The sequence below is a fragment of the Polypterus senegalus genome, chromosome 2 (assembly GCF_016835505.1).
Source record: "Polypterus senegalus isolate Bchr_013 chromosome 2, ASM1683550v1, whole genome shotgun sequence".
Taxonomy (NCBI): Eukaryota; Metazoa; Chordata; class Cladistia; order Polypteriformes; family Polypteridae; genus Polypterus; species Polypterus senegalus.
The window spans coordinates 282,671,020-282,698,215 of record NC_053155.1 but is presented as its reverse complement, the minus strand read 5'-3'; the positions used below and the strand labels follow the sequence as shown (position 1 = coordinate 282,698,215).

Genomic DNA, 27,196 nt, shown 5'->3' with positions numbered 1-27,196 from the left:
CACAAAAGCAAGGGAACGATGGGAGCACCAGAACTCTGCTCACATCATGTCGCTTCGTACCGCAAGCTGCAAGTAGTAAGTCTGTGATAAGCGGAATACCGCTACGCTTTCCACTCAATAGGATGGAAGGACAATCCCGACCGCTTTCATATAGTAAGGAGGAAGAAGAAGATATCGCACAGTCTGGAGTAGAAAATCATCTTTTACCTGGAAAAACGAAACTACAAATCCCATCGTGCATTGCAAAATGGACGGGGAGTATGTGAAACTCCGCGCCTGCGTAGCACTTACGGGACGGAAGGACAATCCCGACCGACCGCTTTTATATAGAAGGATACTAAGCTGTTCATAAACACTACAAGCCTTTTTTATTCATATATCAAAGGAAGTTTGCATTCTTACAATATACTTGAATGTTATAAATCCAAACATTTTGACAAATGCATTCTTTACGTTAACAACAGATAGCTAATTTTGGTCTATTCAAAGATTCACAAGATTAGCAGAATATGAAAGTTGTATTTTCAGGTTAAATGTACATAAAGTTTTAAGTTTTAGCTTCATAGGCATTAAAATGCATTACTTAATAACTTTTGCATAATGGTGTGTGGAAGACGTTTTTTGGATACATTTTGCAAGTAGTGCTTCATTACACAACATTAGACAGTTTGGAAAGAGGAAGAATGATTAAATAGGGAATCAATTCCCTGATACTAAAGTCTCAGCACTCCAAACTAGATCTTCTAGGTCCTCCAGTGGACGGAGAAGAGCTTAATTCAACAGACATGAGACAAGCAACAACATAAGCAAGATATGCTGCTTAATCACAGCAAACAGAGTGAAGAAACAGTTTACAAACAATTGTGTACTTCTTTGGAGACAACTGAGCTTGTTCATAACCTGCCCATGCTTACATACTTACATACTCTACAATAGCTTTAGCATGTTCTTCAAAAAATGATATGTGTAGAATATGGATGATTACAAAGCCACCTCGTAAAATCTAAGGTGGGCCATGAAAGCAGCTAAGTGACAATATGGGCAGAAAGTAAAAGGGCAATTTGAACAGTCCAATCCTAGGCATATGTGGCAAGGTCTATGGACAATAATTTACTATAAAGCAACTACTCCCAGTGTGGGGAGTGCTGACACTTCTCTAGCAGACAACCTTATGTATTTCTACGTGTGCTATGATTTCAATGCCAGCGGTCCAAAACATCTGCAGAGGTAGAACGGCACAATGAGGAAAAAGTGCTCACTTTGTCGGAACACAACGCGAGAGCAGCTTTCATGAAAGTGAACACAAAGAAGGCAGCAGGTCCAGCCAGGATTCTTGAACACATTTTAAAGATCTGTATTAATTAGCTTGCACAAGTGTTCACAGTACCATTTAATCTCTCCTTAACCTAGTCTACTGTACAAACGTGCTTTAAAAGGTCCACCATTGCCCCTGTCCCTCACAATCTTACCCAGCCTGTCTGAATGACTATCACCCTGTAACACTATTGCCAAACGCAATAAAGTGCTTCGAAAGGCTAGTCAAAAATCACAATGCTCTTCTCTGCCAAAAGATCTGGATCCATCACAGCTTGCTTATTACTCCAGTTGATCTTCAGAGGATGGCATCACCTTGATCCTTCATACAGTACTGGACAACCTGGCTAGTCAGAGAGAAAACTATGTGCAAATACTATTTATAGAGTATAGCTCTGCATTTAACACAATAACCCCCTCTAAGGTCATCACCAAACTCAGGGACTTGAACCGGAGCACTTCATGTGCAGATGAATTTTTAACTTCCTGACAGGTAGACCCCATGTGGTTCGAGTGCATGGCCACACCGTGTTATCTCTCACTCTTAACACTGGTGTTCCACAGGGTTGTGTCCTGAACACACTGTTGTACTCCCTCTACACAAATGTCTGCATAGCTGAACATGACTCTAACATCATTGTCAAGTTTGTTGACAACACAGCTAAGGCAGGCCAGATATCCAACAACAATGAACAGGCTTACCTGAATGAAGTACAGAGTCTGTCATACTGGTGTCGGGCCAAAAGTATTCTACTGCATGTCAACAAGACAAAGGAGCCGATTGTGATTGTGGACTTTGGGAGGAAACAGCAGAGCCACTACCACTCCCTCAGTATTACCAGCAGTCATATAGACAGGATGGAAGATATGGCCTGGCCCAGGTACATCGGCACCTTTGTGAAGAAGGCACGCCAACATCTGTACCACTTCGGACACCTCTGGGATTTTTGGCTGCCCTCCCAGATACTAAAGAACTTCTGTACATCCACCATTGAAAGTAGTCAGCCAGGAAGCATCACTGCCTGGTTTGGGTACAGCATGCAGCAGGGCTCTGCAGAATGGTGCGGTTAGGTGAACACTAACTAGCACTCACTAAACTCCAGGACATCTATACCAAGCGATATCCATCCAGGGCAAGGAAAATTATCCATCACACCAGCCATTCCAATAATAGCCTCTTTTCTGTACTGTGATCAGGTAAATGCTACCACTGCCATACAGTTCAATTCAGAGACTAAGAAGGAGCTTTCTTCATAGTCCATCTGCATGTTAAATAAGTGACTAGAAATGCCCTATTGGTACCTCTCCTACATTAAGCTGTTAATTTAGTTATTCGTATTACTACATATTTAAAATTATATTAGCAATTTTTGAATTTACAAGTTATGTACTATTATTGTCCCTTTATATTTGTCTCAAGGCACAACCATGGGAGTACTTAAGCATTTCACTTCATATTGTAATGTATGTATAATTTTTATCCAACAAATAAAATATGATTTGAGTTATCTGTGAGTGCTGACAAATTAGAACACACATGGTGCGTGTTATGAATAGCATACCACAGAAGGCTTGTCTTGCATACAGCAATCAGTAGATCAAACAAGAAAATGGAGTTAAGTAACCACTCATCAATTCACTGGTTACTAATGTCTCAACAGCCAAAACAGCATCACAGTCCACCACTAACGATGACAGCTTTAATGCAACAGTCCTGAATATTTTCCCTCCTTTCTCTCACCACATCTGGTGACTTCCAAGTCAACAGCATTGGTCCTGCATGCAAAACTCCATATTACTGCTTTGGACAATGACAAGTGGAGAAGTGGTTGGACCCCTTTGGGGATTTTCACAGGAACACTGAGATTTATTGACACAGTTGTTGGTAGTGTAGTACTGCCGGTTCCTCTTCAAAGAGCTTTACTGTGACATTTTCAAACATATTAGGAATCACTGCTCTAATAAAAGTAAAGCAGCAGGTTACACAAGACAGCAAGTTCTGGTTTCAATTTTAGGGAACTATTCCACAAAACTTTTAACCAAACATTAAGCAAAGTCATTGTTCCTGCAAAAAAACAGCTAAAATGAAAACAGTAAGCATTTATACACCATTTTAACACATGAACACCAGCAAGACCAAGGAACTGGTAATGGATTTTAGGAGGCTCAGGCCCCTCACGGACCCCGTGATCATCAGAGGTGACCGTGTGCAGAGGGTGCAGACCTATAAATACCTGGAAGTGCAGCTGGATGATAAACCGGACTGGACTGACAATACTGATGCTCTGTGCAAGAGAAGACAGAGCCGACTATACTTCCTTAGAAGGCTGGCGTCCTTCAACATCTGCAAAAAGATGCTGCAGATGTTCTACCAGACGGTTGTGGCGAGTGCCCTCTTCTACGCGATGGTGTGCTGGGAAGGCAGCATAAAAACGAAGGATGCCTCACGCCTGGACAAACTTGTTAGGAAGGCAGGCTCTATTGTAGAAATGAAGCTGGACAGTTTAACATCTGTGGCAGAGCGACGGGTGCTAAGCAGGCTCCTGTCGATCATGGAGAATCCACAGAACAGTGTTATATTCAGGCAGAGGAGCAGCTTCAGTGACAGACTGATGAGTTCGTTCCTCCCCCACACTATGCGATTCTTCAGTTCCAGCCAGGGGATAAACGTTAACATTATACAAAGTTATTGTCTGTTTTTACATGCATTTTATTACATTTTAATTTAATAATTGTTTTTTTGTATCAGTATACTGCTGCTGGATTATGTGAATTTCCCCCTGGAATTAATAAAGTATCTATCTTTATATGGTAACAGCATTTCCCAGGATGCACATGTTTGTAACTCTAATGGAGCCTTGTCTGTTCACTTTGCAGTCAACAACCAGTGTTTAAGAATCTAGTTTCCTGTAATTAAGTGCTTGCCTTTCAATGCTCCTAACCTCTCTTTCATATTGCAGAGTGTTTGACTTCTGAACAAATTGACACCTTTTATTGGCTAACTAAAAAGATTACAATATGCAAGCTTTCAGGGCCCAAGTTGCCTCGAAAGCTTGCAAATTGTAATCTTTTTCTTAGCCAATAAAAGGTGTCATTTTGCTTGACTTCTCACTACATTCATAAAGGCTAACACAGTACAACACCCTACTACTGCAGAGTGTTTAGAAAAAGTTTCAAACAAGGCAAAACAAAAAAATGGCACAATAAGAAAGAAAATTGCCATTCTGTGTATTATTGTACTGTATAACCAGCTTCTGGAAATTCCTTTTCAGACTTGTGCAGTATGGTGACACAGCTGCCATTAGAGTTTGAAGTCTGCTTTCAGTTGCTATCTATGGGTAGTTTCACATGCACTTATTGTGTACATTTCTTTTCTTCTAAGTACTTTGGTTTTCTTACCATATCCCCCATATTTGCCCCATGCAAATGCGATCAAACAAATTGCACATAATGGCTGAGGTGAAGTATGGGTCCCTGGAGCTGTGATGCAGCCCTTGCTAATAATGGCACCAGCGTGTTGTCCGAGTCATTTACCAAGTCTGAAAAGTTTAGTTAAACTAACCTCACTCAGATAAGCCATGATTCTGTTCACCGATACTGCTTTTAGAAGAAAAAGGTTATACTGTTCTATTTCATTAAATATACACTAAGCAAGATGTAGAGTTGTGCTTGAAAGTTTGTGAACCCTTTAGAATCTATATATATAATTCACTAAGGCAAGACAACCATGGAAAGCATGCCGGAAGGGGCGTGGATTTACTAAGCCGCCGACAAGTGAGACACCTATGGCGCACGCAGGAAGGAGCCACACCTACTAACTCCAAGACCATTGGATACGACGACAACTCACAGAGCCACGCCCACCAACTCGGACACGATGACACAGAAAAACCGGCGTCATTTATATTCGTCTGTCGTAGAGGTCACATGCAGCTCTGACCCACGTTGACTGTTAACAGAGGCATGTTTCTCGCGGAGGTGAATTGCCATATGTGGCGTGTAAAACTGTTTGCGAGGGGTATCCCATGGGATCCTTAAAACGTTCCTTTACAACTGAGGTTAAAACACAATGAAGTGAGCAGTCTTTAAAAAACGAGTTTTCAGTTACGACCTCTGTTTCATTACCGTCTCACCTGCTTCACCAAAGCAGGCCCCGCAACAGGCGATCCGGCGTCATTCCCATGACCGCGGGCAGCCAACCGGGTAACCAAAGTCTTTGGGCTCGGGGGGAGTATTGTTACAAAGCTGAAACTTAAAGGAATTGACGGAAGGGCACCACCAGGTGTGGAGCGTTTCACTTCATTTGACTCAACACAGGAAACCTCACCCGGCCCGGACACGGACAGGATTGACAGATTGATAGCTCTTTCTCGATTCTGTGGGTGGTGGTGCATGGCAGTTCTTAGTTGGTGGAGCGATTTGGCTGGTTATTTCCGAAAACGAACGAGACTCCCGCCTGCTAAATAGTTACACAACCCAACAGCGGTCGGCATCCAAATTCTTAGAGGGACAAGTGGCTTTCAGCCACGTGAGATTGAGCATTAACAGGTCTGTGATGCACTTATATGTCCGGTACTGCACGCGCGCTACACTGAATGGATCAAAGTGTGTCTACCCGGCGTGGGTAAGCCGTTGAACCCCATTCGTGATGGAGACCGCGGCTTCCAATTGTTCTCCACGAATGAGAAATTCCCAGTACGTGCGGGTCATACACTCGCACTAATTACATCCCTGCCCTTTGTAAAGCCCCCCATGGTCGGGTGACTTGGTGGATTATATATAAAAAAAAAAGCAGCTGGAACCGCAAAGAACAATGAAAAATTAACCGACTGAGGCGGTGTTTGGAAAATTAACAGTCAACGTGACTCACATTTGCGTGTGGACTGTACACAGACGAAAGCGAATCAGGTAGGGAGTTGGGGGCGGGCAAATAAGCGGGCAGTGCGTACTGAACGTGCACCGTTCAAACCCGTCCTTCGCTTTGGAAGGAGAAAGCGCGATGGCGGCGGTTCGTAGCGTGCATTGTTGCAATGTTACTTTTCTTGGTGGTTTATTAAATTACGGATTTTTCAAATGTTTATTTTTTCCTCTGTGCTTAAAAATCATTTAAAAAGCGGCCTGATTATACGGCGTATGCTACTCCGCGGGTTGGCTAGTTTTCTATATTTCTGCATAAATATGACCAAAAACATCATTAGATTTTCACTCAAGTCCTAAAAGTAGATAAAGAGAAACCAGTTAAACAAATGAGACAAAAATATTATACTTGGTCATTTATTTATTGAGGAAAATGATCGAATATTCCATATTTGTGAGTGGCAAAAGTATGTGAACCTTTGCTTTCAGTATCTGGTGTGACCCACCCATTGCAGCAATAACTGCAACTAAACGTTTCCGGTAACTTTTGATCATTCCTGCACACTGGCTTGGAGGAATTTGAGCCCATTCCTCCGTCCAGAACAGCTTCAACTCTGGGATGTTGGTGGGTTTCCTCACATTAACTGCTTGCTTCACGTCCTTCCACAACATTTCGATTGGATTAAAGTCAGGACTTTCGACTCAGCCATTCCAAAACATTAACTTTACTCTTCTTTAACCATTCTTTGGTAGAACAACTTGTGTGCTTAGGGTCGTTGTCTTGCTGCATGACCCACCATCTCTCGAGATTCAGTTCATGGACAGATGTCCTGACATTTTCCTTTAGAATTCTCTGCTATAATTCAGAATTCATTGTTTCATCAATGAAGGCAAGCCATCCTGGCCCAGATGCAGCAAAACAGGCCCAGACCATGATACTACCACCACCATGTTTCACAGATGGGATAAGGTTCTTATGCTGGAATGCAGTGTTTTTCTTTCTCCAAACATAACGCTTTTCATTTAAAACAAAAAGTTCTATTTTGGTCTCATCCATCCACAAAACATTCTTCCACTAGCCTTCTGGTTTGTCCACATGATCTTTAGCAAACTGCAGACGAGCAGCAATGTTTTTTTTAGAGAGCTGTGCCTTTCTCCTTGCAACCCTGCCATGCACACCATTGTTGTTCAGTGTTCTCCTGATGGTGGACTCATGAACATGAACATTAGCCAATGTGAGAGAGGCCTTCAGTTGCTTAGAAGTTACCCTGGGGTCCTTTGTGACCTCGCCGACTATTACACGCCTTGCTCTTGGAGTGATCTTTGTTGGTCAACCACTCCTGGGCAGGGTAACAATGGTCTTGAATTTCCTCCATTTGTACACAATCTGTCTGACTGTGGATTGGTGGAGTCCAAACTCTTTAGAGATGGTTTTGTAACCTTTTCCAGCCTGATGAGCATCAACAGCTCTTTTTCTGAGGTCCTCAGAAATCTCCTTTGTTCATGCCATGATACACTTCCACAAACATGTGTTGTGAAGAGCAGACTTTGATAGATCCCTGTTCTTTAAATAACACAGGGTGCCAACTCACACCTACCTGATTTCAATCAATGGGATGACAAACACCTGACTCTAATTTCATCTTCAAACTTACTGCTAATCCTAGAGGTTCACATACTTTTGCTACTCACAAATAAGTAATATTCGATCATTTCCTTCATAAATAAATGAATAAGTATAATATTTTTGTGTCTTATATGTTTAAGTGGTTTCTCTTTATCTACTTTTAGGACTTGAGTGAAAATCTGATGATGTTTTAGGTCATATTTATGCAGAAATATAGAAAATTCTAAAGGGTTCACAAACTTTCAAGAACAACTGTATACAGGGGAAAGTCACTTGTATCTGACACACACATATACACTGTTCTTGTGTGTCTGCTGGTCAGGTTACTTGGACTATTTTGCACATTTGCATACAGTATTTACATGAAAACCAGTTTAATGTGATATTTTCCTAATGAGGGGAACATGGAGAGCTGGTTTCCTCTGCAACAACAAAACTGTAAGTTGCCTTTCGAGTACAGTTTTCATATTCTGTGTTCACATAGATTTTTATTGGATGCATCAGTTTCTCTTTTTATAGCCTGAAATGAGTCAACCAAGTGTAAAAAAAAAAAAAAAAAATCTAACAAATTAAATGTCATTTGTCTTTGAAATGGTTCTCATCAAGGTCCATGTTTTGAGCAAAATAATATACTGTAGATGCTACAACAACCACCATTTTTTCATTTTAAATTCTCTAGAAAGAGACAAGTTAACTTCGGCTAAATATTTTCTGATACTGTAGGGTATTGGCTACTAGAACACTAGGAATGTTACATCCTGTTTACACAGTAGGGAGCAGAAAAAACTAGGCATTTTAAAAACAATATGAAAGATTCTGAAAGTGTGCACAATTCATCTTAACGAATGCGAGGTTCAGCAAACAAAGAGGGCAGAAAACTAAGCAGTTAACAAGTTCACTGTTTACTTGGCAAAGACCAGTCTCATCAACACTTAAGCAATCTAAAAATGGCTATACATGGTGGCTCCAGAAACAGGACTAAGACTACTGTCAAATATATGGCAAGCTTTTCGGTGCAAAGATGTTTCAAAGACGACCAAACATTTGTGTAGCCTCCTAACATTTTATGCTGTTTCAAGGTGAACACGACCATTGTTTTGATAAATGATTTTTATTAGTGGTTTTTACCCTCTAAGAATATTAAAAACAATGCTCTTTATATAAAAATATTTTTTATATAAAATGGGGAATCGTTTTAGACTATTTCAAGGTCAGCTATTTGGCAGAAATATTATTATTATTTACTTCTATCCTAAAATGTGTGCTTGGTGTGTGTGTGTGTGTGGCCTGCAGTGGGCTGGCAGCCTGCCCTGGTTTGTTCCTGCCTTGCGCCCTGTGCTGGCTGGGATTGGCACCAGCAGACTGACCTGACCCTGTGTTAGGATATAGTGGGTTGTACATTGCCTGACTGACTTCATCAATTAAAATCACATTTCTGAGGAGCACCCTGAATTAGGGCTGGCTTACATTACTTTTATCGTCATTTTATTCACTTTTGATTTGTTTCATTTATATAGTAAGTCTGAATTATTTCCACTCATTGATCCTTCTTATGATGTTCACTTTACATATATTCATTGCAATATAAGATTTTTTTTATATTCCCTATTTTTGTAGTATTTTGTTTAAATATATTAAATTTGACTTATTCACTATATTGAATCCTGCTTATACTTGTCATTAGTAGTAAGGCCTTATAAGCAGGCCTTTGACTACCTTGACAGTTTGGTTTGGAACAGAATATGGAAGACCGGCGCCTTTAAATCGACTCAACAGGAGTGACCGCGATCTGTAATAGACTCATGTGCAATCTCAGTTTTGTTTCTGCCTCTTGCTGGCACAATATACTACAGCCTTCTTGTAACACTGTATTCAAATAAGACAGACAATTAGATAGAAAGGAAATGTTTCGCTGACAAATTAGTATATAATGTATCAGTAAAACAGTGCAATCATTTTTCCGTATGTACATGCTGCATTTCACTATATTGCCTTGTGTACGTGTATATATTTGACAATAAAAATCAATCTCTATAAGAATAGCAAAAGCAAGCCGCAAACTGGGTTACCCTTCATAATAGCGCACAGGTAGGAAAAACATAACAGTCGAGAAATTATATTTTCTTTATGAATGACGAGGAGTGGTTAAAAATGTACCTGCCAAAATGCAAAAAGTGAAAAGGCTAGTTCAGCTGCTCCTAGCAGAGTTGCTCTGTGCTCCCCACAACTCGGAACACAGCGTTGAGTTCCGCTACACGGCATTCAGCCCCATTGCACAGCGGGCCTTGCGCTTTGCTGGCTGACAGACACCGAAGGCTAATGCAGGCGACAGGTGCCAATCTCCTTACTACGGCTTTTTGATTTTTCCATTCCTTCTCTATTGCATCTTATTTTTCTAAGGCCTTGAGCTGCGTTTCCTTTCGTAATACCTCTTCCCCAACTTGCAAGTCTCTGCCCTCTCGACGCCAAAACGAGTTATTTTTCAAGCTGCCCAACACAATCCGGGTTCGTTCACGCTCTTATACGTCTCGCAAACACCGTCCCCACAACGGTAACCCCGGTCATGTACCTCGCCCGAAGGGTCGTTTTCGCTGCTGAAACAGCAACCCATGGTCTCCGGTAAGGGCCTTCAGCTGTGTACCAAGTTAACCGCCAGCTTTCCTGTTGCAGGTTGGGGGTAAGAAACACCCTAGTTTTCCTCGACGAAAGATTAACCCGTATATTTTCGGTAGCCTTCACAAGTCTTTTTCACTTGCAACAGAGGAATCCAATCACATGACAACATCTACACGGTGACAAGAATCTCACTTCCGCTCGGAGTGAAGCGTAGTTGGAGAAGGCGCACCCAAGTCACGTGACCAGCTGTAATTTCTCACGTGAGCACAGTTTGACAGAAGAATTGAAGAGGGCGGTCACATTGGAGTTGCCGTTTATGGATGGAAGGTTCATTTAAGGTTAGATGTTACCATTTCTGAATCACAGCAATAACAATTGTAAATAATCGTTTGGACACTGGCAACTAACGTTTTTTTTAAGTTCAAGTAAGCAGGTTATTCATCCAAATGACCCTCGAGGTTTTAAAAAGTGTTACGAAACACTTCATTCCTTTTTTGTCTTCTGTCTGTGTAAATATTTTCCTCGGAAACCATATTTTGTGTATTACTGCTTGGAAAAAATAAGATTTAAAGTTAATCCACACAAGCTTCTACCTGCCGCACTTTACTGATCCGATTCGTTTGGACTGTCCGTTTAGGTGAATCGATTCTTTTGCTTCATTTGATTCGTTGGATTTATTTACAGGGTTAGAGACTAGTGAATACGTGAAGTCCGGGTCTGGGTTTCTCTGTTATCGTATCACAAATATATAATTAAGTATTAATTCGTAAATTATTGTGGGTGTGTATATATATATACAGTATTAGAAGTGTGTCTATATATATATATATATATATATATATATATATATATATATATATATATATCTGTATATATACCTGTATATATATATATATATATATATATATATCTACCTGTATATATATAGAGAGAGAGTTAGGTCTAACTGTTAGTAAGCCCCATAAAGCTGACAGTCCACACTTCAGTCACATAATGATTGCTTAATTTCAAATCTATTGTGGAGGCATACAGAGCCAGAATTATGAAAACTGTGTCACTGTCCAAATACTTACGCACCTAACTGTATAAAATACTAAATATGACATTGTGCTGTTTCAGTACACAAAGCATGATAACACATTTAAGATACATAATTCACTATTTCATATTTCTTATTATTTAAAGAAGAAGACCAAAATAAAAGTGGATGGGCTATGTGAAGGGGGATCTATGGGAGAAAGGGGTGTGAGGCGAGGAATTGTACAACAGCCCCAGATGAAAATGGAAAAAGATTTACAACAGAGCACTCTCAAGCTCACACTCACTCTTCCCTCCTAAGCTAGTTTAGAGTTATCTATTAACCTGATATACATACATGGTTTGGGAATGTGCGAGAAAAAAGATTTTTAAATATTTAAAAAAATCAGGGTTCCCAGCCAGACAATTATTTTACAACAGCTTAAGTTCATTGGGTATCTGTAATATATTTTACTCAAAAAAGGGCTGACTGGTTGACAAGCCATTAATTACCAAAAGGAGAAGGGACAGTTTAGAGAAAGAAACCCATCATGTTTATTGGAGAGCTACTGTGAATTCTGATTGTATGATGCAGACAGTTTTGGGACCCCTGAAGATACAGTGACCTGCAAGTACACACTTTGAGGGCACCAGATATACAAATTCCTTTTCACTGTGGGCATAGGGGTAAGTGGTACGCAGGGAGCTGGCTAGGGTGGCAAAGTAGCTCCACATGTAGCAATTGGGATCGTATGGCATTGTACAGAAGGGAAACAGCTGAAAATGACCTAAGGGCACATATTCTTTCAAGTGAAGTAAAGCTCTTAGGAGGGCAGACATCCCAGGGTCCATTATAAAGTACTCTGATCTGGTGGCTTTTAGGTTGTATGTGACATTCTTCTTTATCAACACCCCCCAACATGGCTCCAAGCATTAACAGTATCCATTACATGTTGGTGCATGCGTCTTGGTTTTGTGAGGTCATCTGGGACAAAGGTTGAAAGACTTGGGGAGTCAGTGAAGATAGAGAATGTGAAATGGGTGAGATGAATAACTAGATAACTGAGTTAACTCAGAGTACAAAGTAATCAGCAAATGGGATACTAAGTGGCGTTAAAAGAGTTTTATTTTCCTTCCATTTTTAAACCAGCTTGATCCAGTTCAGGTTTGCAGAAAGCCAGAGCTTAAGGGTTTATTTCTGAATCTTTGTTTTGATATTTTGTGTTCTGCAATGCAAGAAACACTGCCAAGGCTTCTTTATAACTGTAGCAATATGCCATTATAATACCACACTGTGACTGCTCTTTTATGTTTACCCAGGTGAGACGTTTATCCTTCTTTTTTGTAACCTTTGCATGTGTTTGAGGGAGTTGCTTTTGTTTGTTGTAATAGTTGTATATTTCTTGACCTTCTGTTCTATCTATCTATATTATCTCCACATACTCATTTAGTATATATAAGAAAACCCAAATTTCTGTATATTCGGAGTTCTTTTTTTTTGGATTAGTATTTGACACAGAGATATTTGCCTGTCAATGCTGCCCCTAGAAGGGTGCGCAGTCCCCCTACTATGGTCCTACATTGAAACAATGGGTTTCAGCCCCATCAACAAACAAGTGATGGTTTGAAATTTTCTTTTACCATGGAATTAAGAAAAGCTACAGTTTCTCCTTCATATAATATAGATATACAGTAATTAAAGATGAAAACCATATTAATGTTTAAAAAAGAGGAGTAAGGTGCAGAGCCATGCCGGCCCCTCTCCAGCAGGGTGGCCACTTTATATGCATCCCTCAAGGGACAGGCTCTGACCCCGTTACAAGGTATTGTACATTGAAAGAATTAAACCTAAAGATCACAAAGTTACCTTATTTTTAATAGGTAAATAAAACACAATTAAAAAAATTAATTGGGGATTTCATTCAGACTTTTTAGAAAAGAGGTTTTTAGTTTCTTCAGATTCCAGATACTTAAAATGTACCACTTTAAAAAATGTTTTTTGGAGGTCTTATCGTACTAAACAAAATCTACATAACAGAGACACAAAATGTACTTGGTCAAATACAAAACAGAAGCCATTTAGCTGGTTCTACTGTCAGGGCCAGAACAAAACAACTTTGATTTACATGTGAACTTTACAAAGTGCTTAAAGAGGCACAGATGAAGTCCCTTCCAAGGGCTTATGTCACGTCCAGGTTTTCATCGCTCCTGTAGGGTCCTATGGAATCCGTTTTATTTTGTCACCAATTTTTGTTTTTGGTGATTTTCAGCTTTTACTGTTTTATTTTTTCTTGATTCAGATTTCTGGGTTTTTATGGGTTTTTTTTTACTGTAAGTAGCAACAGCTACAACTAAACAAACAATAATCAAATGGCACTTTACTTTGCTTTTATTGAAACAGCACACTAGCACAACTGAACCTTATTTTGCATATCCATTCATCAGGTAGGAGCCCAGATCCTCCATGATGCTGTATGCTGAGACTGCAGTAGGACAATTTGTGCCCTCCAGAACTGTAAGAGCTGTTACTAGTTTGATGCGTCCTTCTGAGATGAAGGTTAACTTCACTTTTAGCGTCTAGGATATTTGTGACAGCCTGAGCTGATGGGTTCTCGGCCAGAAAGAACTTTTTGTAGAGGTGAATATGCTCAGCGAGGTACCCTACTGATTCGAACCAGCTATTCCACCTGGTGTTTCCTGCCTCGGGGTTCCTGGCGGGCTTCTTGAAGAAGGCAGACTTCACCCACATCACTAGTGATGCAGCCTCACTAAAGTATTTATACTGCTGCCATGTCTCTCCCACCAATCTGATGACTTGACACAAGCTGGATGAATGTACACTGTTAGGCATAACCCGTTTTAAAACTTCCTAGTCTGCTTTCAGACAGTATGATGCATTGTCTGTAACCGCTGCTAAAGTGTCATTAAGATTCAGCTGGTTGTTGTGAAGGGCCTGAAGTGCTGCCTGTAGGCCCGCCGCCAGAAATATTTGGGCCCCAGACAACTGGGTACATGTGGGCCCCTCTGCCTTCCCCCGGGTCCCCACATGCCAAAAAAAATCAAGTGTGAAGGGGCCCCCTTCTGTTAGGGCCCCGGACCAGAGTCCCGTTTGTCCCCCCAGGGCAGCGGGCCTGCTGCCTGTGAAAAGGTGGAAAAGTTGCAACTCTCCATAAAGGTGACATCTGCCAAAAAGTACTGGTCTTCAGTGCCTGTAATTGTAATTATGTCAATTACTTCTAATGATTCTTAAATTTTAAATGTGTACAGATTGAAAACGTGCATCATTACACCTGTAACGTCATCTACTGCATATCTTAAAATAATTAATTACAAAGCAAAAGCAAAATAATCTGCAAGACGCAAAATCCGTGAATTAAACAGAAAAAAAAAGAAAGAGAGACCCGCTTTTAAGGGCTCTGAGGAGAAGCCTACTTTTCTGGCCAGGTTTTTAGGGGCCGAGTTTATAACGGATGTGTCAAATGTGGATCTTGTGTGCCTTGTCTCCTTGAGGAAAATCATTTATTAAATCCCGAAACATCACTGTTAATCTTTAAAAAGGTACATTGATATACTGGCAAAACCTGCAGAAAGGTTGTTGTCCAGATTTGTAAAAGTCGCCGGGATATTGTTGTGCCCTCAATTCTGCAGTTAAGCTCATGTTTCTTAGTTTTTTCGACGTAGTTAAGGTTTCTGGTACTTTTCGCTTCGACATTTCTGTCTCGTGCAGCTTGCTAATTCATGTGCCTTTAACAAGAAAACATACAGAAACACGCACATAAATAGACAGAGGAGGCACGGCTGGAGTTCTACAAGAATTAAGTTTGCTTGAAAAACAACAAACTAGAAAATAGTGTCTGACTGATAGAACTACAGATTATTCAATCGTTTAATTTATTGGGAAGTTTTGTAACAGTCACCTCTCCAGTCTCCAAATTCTGCACATTCCCGTTTTTATGCATTAATTCCGTGATTACTCCTACCCTTCTGGTGAAAACCCGACAAAGTCCGCAAGAGACGGGAGTGACTTTGATCTTTCATTAAACAGGGTTTTTCCAGCTAGAACCTCAACTCTTTATCTTTCTTTTTTGTCCTTATTACAATTCAAGGATACACTCATGCATGCAGCCCAACTCACTAAAACCAGGTCAATTAAGAGCTGCCAGATAACCTAACATTCACAGAAACATTCCTAGCTTGTATTTTATAGTGTTTTTGACCTCAGTCTTTGCTAAGTAATTTGCTCAGAGTGTCACACCCCTCTCTCTGTCACTACACGTCCTCCTTGAGACATTGTCGGCAAAGGAGCTTAAACATGCTGCTTGTAACTTCAGCAACAGTGCTACTGTTCTGTCTAGACAGCGGCTGGTCTGGCTGATAGCAGTAATGGACCTCACTGTACTGTAACGAGCAGCACTCTAATCATTTTTGCATGTGGGCCACCAGTTATACTTTCCCCTAATCCCTGAACAAATCTGGGTCACAGCACCATTTGTCCATGCTGATAAATTTGATCAGATTGTCTCTCCTCTCTCTCTGCTGCTACACATCTTCCCTGAGACATCATCAGCAATGGAGATCAAACAGGAGCTCCTGGAATTACAACCAGGACCAAGACCTCCAGATACAGTAGCCCATGGCCAATGTGTCTATCACCTGTGTTGGAGCCCCTTGCACAACAGCAAGTACGTCTCTCAGATCTGCTGTGCAAGTGCTGCCAGTCACAACAGCCAGTGTTTCCTTCTCATGACCTCTGTATACCAGTTTTGGCATTCTGATCTGCTTCCTGTCTTCATCTCCATCTTCTTGCTGTCCCAGTTTAACTGCTTGATTTTCCCTGATCTGGCTTTCAACACTTGCTCCAGTTTCTAAATATGATCTTTCATCCACAGATTGCTAGAATCACTAAGTTAAATCCATTCCTCATTTACTTTTGCCATCAGTCTTTAAAGAAATGTTCAATCCTTCTTCACACAAGGCCTCACTTCCAAAGACGGTTTAACTATGAGTACTAAGAGCAATCAAAGAAGGACTGATATTCAAAACAGACCTGACAGGAATCCAATAACCAGTGTAGATATCTTTGTTGCTGGATGTTCACATTATATGTGCAAAGCTAGAAGAAAAAGGAACAGGTGATCAAGGTTTAAACATTTTTACAGTGAGGCTAGGAATTATACAACTTTTATTAACTCATCAGTTTTTCAAACCTGCTTCTTTAGTTTACAGTTCTGGGGAACATTAGAACACTCTAGACGAGAACAGGCCATTCAGCCCAACAAAGCTCACCAGTCCTATCCACTTGTTTCCCCCAAGAAAACATCAAGTCGAGTTTTGAAAGTCCCTAACGTCTTACTGTCTACCACACTACTTGGTAGCTTATTCCAAGTGTCTATCGTTCTTTGTGTAAAGAAAAACTTCCTAATGTTTGTGCGAAATCTACCCTTAACAAGTTTCCAACTGTGTCCCCGTGTTCTTGATGAACTCATTTTAAAATACAAGTCTCAATCCACTGTACTAATTCCCTTCATAATTTTAAACACTTCAATCATGTCACCTCTTAATCTTCTTTTGCTTAAAACATGCGTCTGTCCCAATAAAGCATCACTTTAGGCTGGAATCTAAATGGGCCTGTTGGAGACATTTTATTTTATTATAGGCAATGCTGTGATGCCACTTTGATAGCACGGATTTTGGAATTTTTTCAAGGGAATGATCCTGCGTTTCTTCAAAATGTAACTAGGGAAGGGCCTATAAAAGCTGGCTTTTCCTTTTAATTACGGCATTTCAGTAGGGACAATATGTGAATAACCATCACTGATGCATTTTACTGTTTGCAAATATAATGTTGATAGAAAAGGAATATGAAGCACTATTTTCTTAATTATTTTTAATGTTTCATCTGTTGGTTGTACTTATTGCTCATTTTTACTTTTCTCTCAATTTCAGTAGGGATTTCATCTCATTATAAATGTGTTCTAAAAATAATAAAAAAATGAGACTATAAAAACCCTCTTGGACAGATGTGGCATGTGGGTTGAAGGGTGAACAGTCCTTCTGTAAATAAAATTCATGCTACTTTTTCCATTGAGATCACCAAATTAATGATTAATTATATACATCATTAAGTATAGCTCATTTTAATTTCTGCATTGTTATATTACTTGCAAAATGATACGTCAAGGCTAGATTGAAAATGTTTTTGAAGTTCAGCTGCCTTGCTTTTGTGGCCATAACTGATTTTCTGCTTGTTCTCTTTAAAGTGGTTCAACAGTACCTTATATAATCTGGTCTCTCAAACATAATAGACAGGATGAAAATGTCATGGGTTTGATGAAAGGCTTGTCAACGAGAAGAACAGAGTCAAGCAGTACTCAGTGAGTTGCCTGTGATAGACTAACCACAGAAGAAAGAAAAATATGCTGATTTTTGAAAAGGTAAGTGTGAACTGCTAACATACTTGATGACAGCAACAAAAATGATAAAACAAGATACTTTTTAAGTTTTAAGGACTAAAGAGTCAAATATGTGATAACTCCTTTTAAAAACTTTTATTATAAATAATAGCAGGTTTTATGTTCAGACTCAATCGCTTGCTGTGAAATTTCTGAAGTGTTAGGCAAATGAAAGAAGAACTACAAATGTGCAATTTACTTTGTGTATTTTAGTGTCACGATAGCCAGTAATGCTTCCAAAAGCCTGTCTTGTTAAAATGTCAGAATTCAAGTAAAATAGCATTGTTGGTTTTCTTATTCAAATAATTGGTATTTATCCTATTTTGATTGTGCTCCATTAGGCACAGTGCTGCCTGGCAGTTTCAAGCACCTGGATTTAAATTCTACTATGGCCTCTGTTCTGTGGGAGTATCCATGTTCACTCATGTCTTCTTACTTTTTCTTCAGTGAAGGTTAGTTCCTGCCTTACACCGGATGCTAGTGAGATGACTCTAGCTCTTCAAAGCCTTGAGCATGGGAAAGGTGCTATATAAATAAAATGTTTTATTATTATTATTAAATTAGACTAATAAGGTTCAGAACAGGATTGGGTTGAAGCATGGTGAGTAAGAGTGGGATTGTGCACGGGTATATAGTACAGTGAAATTGGTATTTGCACGTCTCCTCAGAGACCTGGGTTCGCTTTCCGGGTTCTCCCCGTGTCTGCGTGGGTTTCCTCCGGGTGCTCTGGTTTCTTCCCGCAGTCCATAGACATGCAGGTTAGGTGCATTGGCAATTCTAAATTGTCCGTTGTGTGTGCTGGATGTGTGTGTGTGCCTGCGGTGGGCTGGCGCCCTGCCCGGGGTTTGTTCCTGCCCAGAGTCGGCCTTAGGGCAAAGCGAACGAAGCCCACAGCTGGAGGGGGCCCACTGCGCCCAAGGGTTTTTTTTTTCATGTGATGCGACGCTGCTGCGGAGGGCCCAATGGAGCAACAGACTCCTTCACTACAACCTCTATTACTAATTGAGCAAGAGATTGTCGAATCTCATGATTATTCTGAACTTATTCATGAGTTTGCCAGTGCCAAGGTTCAAAAAGTGTCTTTTGTGTGAAATATATTTCAGTATCTGCTGGTAAGTTATTTTATACGGAAATCTGAATATCTCGAAAGTATGAAAACAAGCTTTAAAACCGAATAAAAATGTAAAAACAAAATAATGTGGATCTCATAAAATAAAAAATATAAAAAGCAAAAAAAAAAAGTGCTTGGCCTAGCTATTTACCTCCACGTGCTGCCTGGTGGAAACAGCAAAAGCTGGCTAAAATGTAGTTTTATCTGTTAATGTATCATCACTAAAGACATTTATGCGGGCCCACTCCGACCTCCATCACTCATACCCTTCACTCAGGGCCTGCGCTGTCAGCCTCAAAATTTGGCTCTTGTCAATGTGTTACGGTTGTCAGTGTCAAACGGAAATCGTCAAAAAGTGATGGTTGTAGATGCTGGGAAAACGCATTTCTGCAGCTCAGAATGCAGGAAATCACTTGCCGGCCGGAGCTCTGCCCCGGACCCCCTAGCTTCAGGGGTCTCGGTATCAGTTTGCTTCGGGCCCGAAATTGTCTAGGGCCGGCTCTGTCCTGCCTTGCATCCTGTGTTGGCTGGGATTGGCTCCAGCAGACCCCCATGACCCTTTTTATAGGATATAGTGCGTTGGATAATGACTGACTGACTGACGTCTCCTCAGAACAGCAAACAAAAATAAAATACAAATTAACTAAATAGTATACAGTATTTAGCATGCCACATACACATACAATTTTATAACATATACACATCTTGTATTTGCAAGGTTTGAAACTTGCCTTATGCCTGATGCTGCTAGGATAAGCTCCTACCGCCATGTAGACTGTGTGACCAGTGGTAGGGAACCATATAAGAACATGGAGAATCTTTGGGGTACCAATCTGATAATCCCCGTTTAATCATAACAAAACAAAAGAAAAAAAAGGTGTGCAGTGTCACAAGAAAAAAGATGCTGACCAGAAAATCAGCCAGTACAGAGTTTTCTGCCAGTATAGTATTTCTAGGTTCTCACTTGGGAGCTTGTTGGATCGCAAGTCTTGGCTGTAAGTGAGATGTCACTTTCCGGTGCTGTCCATTTTTATGGTGTTTTGAACGGAAGGGGTGTCTTGGTTAGGGTTGGGTGCCCTCTCTAATCCCAGAATGACATTGCTTACCTCAGTTGACCTTGAAAGAAGATCCCCCGTCGCATGTGTGTGACAACAGGATTAAGTGGGTCCAGGCAATTAAACCAATCCAGAATCATGCAATATGAGAAAACAAATGTCGCTGGCTGACTTGAACAGGCCGTGGGGATAAAATTCAGAAAGTAGGTTGTGATCCTCATATTTTAAAAAACAAATAGATGGGACAGGGTCATTTTATTATATTTTAGGAAACCATTCAGAAATCTAGTATGTAGTCTTGGAAACAGCAAATCCTTTAACATAATATTGCTCAGTATTCCAGTAAAAGGTGTAATTCTGTTACTTGGCTTGATGACTTGGAAAATACTAGATGGCAGTAACTCAGTAATACTCAACTTCAATAGAAGAAGGTTTAGCTAGAGATGTGAGAAAATGCTAGTAGACTGGATTAACGTTTGTGGGTGCACCTCCAGGAAACAAAGATCATTCAAAGTTCTCTATAATTAACAGGTATAATAATAATCATAATAATATCAGTGACCTCCAGAAAGGCAGACCCAAAATTGCTCAAGAAGCTGTTAAGAAATGAACATACAAATTTGATTGTATTACGCCTTGCAGATGTCTTTGAATACAACCAGGATTTTTAATCTCATATCTTGTTTGTAATCGCACACAGCCAAAGTTCCAGTCCTAACACTATATTTCAGATGTTGGGGTTCATTACTGCCCTTTTATTACATACTGTTTGAATCACTGCATTTCTGTTTTTAATGGTCTTCTCACCAGGCTACTGTATTCTGTTTCTTTTATGAAAAACAGAGGCCCACAGCTAGCTACAGAGTACCATAACCAGAAAGTTACACAACGTCCTGCCTCAGCTCTTTTTGTCTGTATCTTATCCTCAGATCCTCATAGTTTATTTTTTGTATAGCCCAAAATCACACAGGTAGTGCCGCAATGGGCTTTAACAGGCCCTGCCTTTTGACAGCCCCCCAGCCTTGACTCTCTGAGAAGACAAGGAAAAACTCCCAATAAAAACCTTGTAGGGAAAAATGGAAGAAACCTCTGGAAAGGCAGTTCAAAGAGAGACCCCTTTCCAGGTAGGTTGGGCGTGCAGTGGGTGTCAAAAGTAGGGGGTCAATACAATACAATATACACAACAGAACAATTCCTTAAGACAGCATAATAATAAAAATTTTAGAAGTACGGTTTAACAGTAGATGATATGACATAATTAGGTTTGGATATTTTTAGAGTCCTGGAGACCTCATCCATCTAGCTGCCTCCCCATTTGGCCATGCCACGGCTGAAACGTTGCTCCAATGAAAGGACCCCTCTTTCCCATGATTCCTGTGATCCTCCATCAGGGATGACTTTACCATAGGCAGGCAAACAACTTGGCAGATGGGCCGTGGCACCAATGGCCACATTTGGGTACCGAGAAAAGAAACAGAATAGGTGAGGGTTAGTATTCAAATATAATTATCATGTTACTTATGTTTTAGTGCTAATGACTGACAACAGAGATGCAGTCTGTACAGTTAATCAGCAGCTCTAGTCAGGATATGCTAAACTGAAGTAGTGAGTCTTCAGCCGGGATTTAAAGGCTGAGACCGAGGGGGCATCTCTTATGTTAGCAGGAAGACCATTCCACAGTTTAGGGGCCCTGTAACTAAAAGCTCGACCTCCCACTGTTATTTTATTAATCCTTGGAATCCTAAGCAGACCGGCATCTTGAGATCTTAATGTGCGCTCAGGTTTGTAAGTCATGATAAGTTCAGACAAGTAAGCCGGACCTTGGCCATTTAATGCTTTATATGTTAAAAGGAGGATTTTGAAATCTGCCCTGAACTTAACTGGGAGCCAGTGTAAAGATTTAAGAACTGGGGTTATGTGTTCATATTTTCTTGTTCTTGTAATAATTCTTGCAGCGGCATTTTGGATTAACTGGAGGCTGTATAGAGAACAGTTTGAACAGCCAGTGAACACCGCATAGTCTGATAAGCCAACATGAACACAATAACAGGTTTGGAACGCTGACTGCAGGAGTCTTGATTCTGACTAACACCCATAGATGGATGGCCTGTGTGAACTGGCTTCCTCCGACATCATCTTAAAAACTTTGTTGTGACCAACAGCACTATACGCTCTTACCTTTTCTCTCTTTTCTTGGTATTCTAGTTTTAATTTGAGCAGATGTTTGGCAGTTGTAATTCTTCATCGATGCATTCACTCATCCATTTTTAATAATTATGCTGCATTATGCACCTTTTGTAATCTTAGTATATTTGTGCAGTGATCATAGCGTAATCATATATAAATGTGTACTAGCGACAGTCAGTCAGTTTTGCACTTTAGATAGCCCTTATAATTATCATGCCAGAGACAAGTATGTTAATGCAATCAAGATAAATCCTTTTATCTAAGTGGCAAGCACGTTGGTGTAAAGGTAAAGATGTAAGAAATATGAGGCAATCAAAGTTTGACTAACTTATCTGTCTACACTAGCAAAATGACACCAGCCCAGACACGTGTGCGTAGCTTATAGTTTGCTCACTGAGTCTATGATTTCTCAAGTGAGCTGATTTAAGACATACACAAGTCGAAGAGGTGAGTCAATAGGGCAGTGTGGACTAATGGTGAACTATAAGACTGTCATTTCAGTCTATACCATTTACCAGAGTCTCTGTTTTCTTCGTTTGTATTGTTAAATGTCCGAAATGAGTCTTAGGAAATTAAAGAACATTAAAAAGTCATGTATGAATAAATATATAGGAGGAAGAAGGGCACAGCAGTTAGTATTGCTGCTTTACAGTTTGAGAAATCTGTGTTCATTTTGCAGCTGGATCATTAACTGGGTGGTGTTTGCATTTAGTTTCTCCTGGGATTCTACCCACATCTTTAAATGAGCTCAGACTTTTTGAATTGAAGACAGGAATCTTAATCAATGAAGAAAGAGGAAGAGTTGGATCTTCAATTCAAAAATTCAACTATCTGAACATGCTTTCAATTTTGTGCACTGCTTTACAGTAGTTATTTAGTAATACTTTAGCAAACATATATGTGTTTTGGACATTGAGAACATACTGCTGGATAACTGGCATATGGATTATTCATCTCAAGTAACTTGAGATTTTTTTCAGGGAGGTTTTAACATTATTTGCTGCTGTTTGGTACTGGCCTAACGTGGGTCCTATTGGAGTCCTTTGTGTCATAAACTCTCCACTTTCCATAAAAACATAAGATTAAGAATTTTCCTTGGCCATCACTACAAACTAAAAGAGATCCATAACAGATAAAAATTTACCATTTTTGGTCGGAGCATTCCTTTAAATATAAATGTATATACAAGCTAGGTATCATGGGAGCCATCCTCTGTAAAGGATTTTAGGGTTTTATGTTGACTCAGCATATTCATTGTATGGGCAGTTTGCAGGAGCAATTACTGTGCAAAAAAATGTGTTAAGCTATGTTGTAAAAAGTGATGAATATATATCAAAGGAATATTATTCTCAGACTTTACACTCTGCTAGTAAGAGCACTTTGCAGTTCGCCATGCTAAATAAAGACACAGCAGCTCTAGAAGGTGCGTCGAAAGGAACAACCAAGTGCTTCTGGAACTAAAGGCCATGTCGTACTTTGCTAGGCTCAAGGAACTAATGAAGCCCAATCTAGGTCTTCGAAATTATCAAAGGCATCAATAAAGTTGATCTATCAGAATTCTTTCAATTACATATGCTCATCATGTGCTCAAGGATATTGGTGGAAGTTGAAAGGAAGGGCATTTATTTATTTATTTATTTTTAATAATTTTATTACAATCCATACAAAGCAATCAAGTTTTTACAAAAAGAAAAATTGAGTTAAGAACAGATCGATCCCCACCCCCGAGAGAGAAGGAAGGGCATTTAACGTTGGAAGCACTCCTTCAGATAAAGAGTTGTGGGGATCTGAAACAAACTACACAGCCATGTGTTTGAACTGAAAACATGAACAGTTTTATGAAAGGTATTTGGGCAAGATTTTGTGAAAACTTATTAGATATTAGATAACAAAACCAGTTTTTATGGACTGAATGGTGTTCTCTTGTTTGTGAACCGTCTTATATCAGCATGGTGCTTTGTCTCTTATTTATAATGTATCACGGTTTTTACCTAAGAAAACTCCTTACCTGCCATTGGTTGCTGTTTTCCTCTTAGGGAGATGGCACCAGTAAATATTTAGCAACAAACAAACAAGTAGTGCAGCAAAAAAAGGAATACATGCAAATTATATGTTGAGATACAATAAAAGCATACTCCTGAAAAGATGTACATGCAAATTTTAAATTAAATCTCATTCACAAATGGCATGACCAAAAAATGGCATACAAAAAATTAATTGAACCACATTTTCGATCTTATTATAATAAGTAGGAGGTCAGAACACTGTGGTTTGTTTTGCATTAAAAGTTAAATTACTGAAAGAGCATGAGCATTGCAGGAATCCATTAGTTTTGGGGCGTGGAGGGATTACATTATGGCCTAAAGGCAGTTGCAGATTTATGTCTCGAAACAACTCACAGAGAGTTTTACATGGAAAGCACGTCATGTACAAGGACTGCAGCTGCTAAGCATCCATAAGTGAATTGCAGTGCATGACTGTTATATTATACAAGTTTATCTGCTGATTCCAGTACACACATTGCACACGCCTGATGTGAGTTATTTTTGTAGCAATTCAGCTTAAAGAACGCCATAATATGAACAGGAATGCCATACTGAAGTAAACACACAATCATCATAGGAAGTCATTGGCAATATTTCCCCTCTAAAATTAACTGCATTTGATAAATTCTTTCATTTTGCTTCAAAATTGGATGAAACGGAAACCAATGGATGTTTAGGCGTTTCATCAAGATTATTAGGCAGCCAAGTCCACTGATTTCAGTGACAGAGGAAACACTGCTGTTAAGAGATGCTTAAGTCTCCAAGTATTATTGTGAGAAATAGTAAAAGGATCAGGGGGATAACACACAGGCTTAATGGTAAGGGTTTAGGACCAAGAAAACGAGAATAACCAGGTAATCAGGAAGAGTGCAACTGAAAGACAGGGGCAAAGGGAATTTCAGAATTGAAAAAAAAAAGTCTGCCTCTAGAGTCTACTGTGCTTTTAAATCAACTATCCTAGAGAGTCTGTGTAGACTTTGTTTATCCACTGCGGGATATCTTGCACTGTAACCGTTGTCATATTTATATTGTCACTTCTACGATGTCACTGACTCAATGATCACTCTCACGTGACGCATCCAAAATAATTAGTCGATATGTTTGTATGTTTTGTTATCTTTCGCAATATAAGAACTGCATTTGCTATTAACACTTCAGAAACAGACCACTTGGTTTTAATGCACATAGATGTTCTTAGATAATAAGTCTTCTTATCCTGCTAGTAGGCCTAGTAGAAACCCTATTGGTCAATGAGTAATAATGCTTATTCAGCAATTAACAAACTAACTGTGGCTCTGTGGGAGAGAGGAAAAGTAATGAAATGAACAGAAGAAACAAGCATTCATGTATTCTCGCCATTTTTTCTCTGGCTGTATCCTCCTTCTTGGCAAAAATTTGGATAAAAATACATAATGACAAAGAGTATAAGCAGCATTACATATAATTAAACAAAGTAAATGTTCTATAGTTTTATTGTTCTTAACACATTTTCTTGTTTTATCCTCATATAATTGCTACTTTAATTTTCCAGAATGCTTTTCAATGAGTGAAGTTTCCAAGGTGTGCCGCAGGTTATGAGATTTAAACAAAAAGCATAATGGGATGTTATTGGAATTGATTATTATAATTCAATAAAATGTTTAATTACTGTAATTCCATAAAATGAGATAAAAGGTACAAAATCCATCACTGAAATATATGTGATTTTTTTAACTATTTGAATTGCTGACACACAGTAATCTAGTGTCATAATATTCATTTTTATGAAGAGGCTGTTGTGGCACAATGCCTTTTTGGAAGCATGAGAGGAATATGAATCATCAAGTTATTTCTGGCTAAACAGTCTGTTCATGTTGAAATGTTTTATGCAACGCTTTCATTATTCATCTGAGCTTTAGGGCATTACAGATAGTCACAAACACATGAATCCGCATTATCACTTCCAAATCCAGCAGCATGGAGCCTAGACAACTCAAACTAGCCTGTGAAAGTAACTGCATGACAGCCTTTGTTTCAAAATGCTTATTTATTTAAATTCAATGACCAGTGGAGTGAGACTTGTGCTGATTAGTGTGATTAGCAGGCTCCATTGACTGAAATGAAGACTGTGAAAGAAGCACAAAATCAAGGCCAACATGCTTAGAGATAAGAAGAGTGACCAATCATGACTAATTGTCCAAATTGAAATGGAGCCTGAAGACACGCCACTCCTCTACTACATGTGAAAACATCATTTTCAATAAAGATGCACCACTATTTTAAGGTCGTGCAAAATATACATGGAATCTCAACAAAATGTACAATGTAAAAATTTTGAGGTTACAGGATGGCTAAACTGTATGGTATTAAAACTGCAACACCTGGAGAGGTTAGGCAAACAAAAAAGTGTGTGCAATCCCATCAGACACCTTAGGAGACAGGCCAAATCAATTTATATGTCAAGAAAAGTGGTGCAGAAACAGTAGTAGTAGTAGTGCTGTCACGTGATTACAGTCAGTGAAAATCTTTTTCACATGTCTATTAGTTAATTTTTATAAAGTTTTATTAATTATGTTTTGAGGTTTAATGTTAAGGGTGGGCTTGTATTCCACTCTGTGGGTTGTCCATTGATTGATTTATGTCATTAATGACGCTTGCTGGTCCCTAACTCTTTGTCACATCACCATCACTCAATACTTTTAGGTCAGATATTGAATCAAAACTCTGAGGCTAACATACAAAGCAAAAGCTATGAACTCCATTGGGCTTCCTCTCACAATCATATACAATTAATTAATAATATTAAAAAGGCAACTTTACAGGGGGATATTCTAGTCATGGAGGACTCAAATTACCCAGATATAAACTGAGCTAACTCGGCAACCATTAAAAAGGATATTAGGGAAGCTAAAAGGCAGTTAGAGAAGTTAGAGAAG

At 39.5% G+C, this 27,196-nt stretch overlaps 1 protein-coding gene and 1 long non-coding RNA gene across 3 annotated transcripts in view; one reads left to right on the top strand and one right to left on the bottom strand.

Moving 5' to 3' along the window:
* lamtor1 (late endosomal/lysosomal adaptor, MAPK and MTOR activator 1) overlaps nt 1-10,625 on the bottom strand; it is a 29,646-nt gene extending 19,021 nt beyond the window's left edge. Inside the window, exon 1 of the mRNA XM_039745675.1 lies at nt 10,368-10,625. Coding sequence (XP_039601609.1) covers nt 10,368-10,409 — 42 coding nt within the window. The 5' untranslated portion in view covers nt 10,410-10,625. The remainder of the gene's footprint in view (nt 1-10,367) is intronic.
* A 42-nt stretch (nt 10,626-10,667) lies between these two features.
* LOC120523942 lies at nt 10,668-18,601 on the top strand. 2 transcript variants are annotated; one of them, XR_005632723.1, is made up of 3 exons: nt 10,668-10,752; nt 17,737-17,865; nt 18,225-18,601. It is a non-coding gene; the product is annotated as an uncharacterized LOC120523942 (long non-coding RNA). The 2 variants fall into 2 exon arrangements; XR_005632724.1 differs by having other exon boundaries at nt 10,680-10,752; nt 17,692-17,865.
* The last annotated feature ends 8,595 nt before the right edge of the window (nt 18,602-27,196 follow it).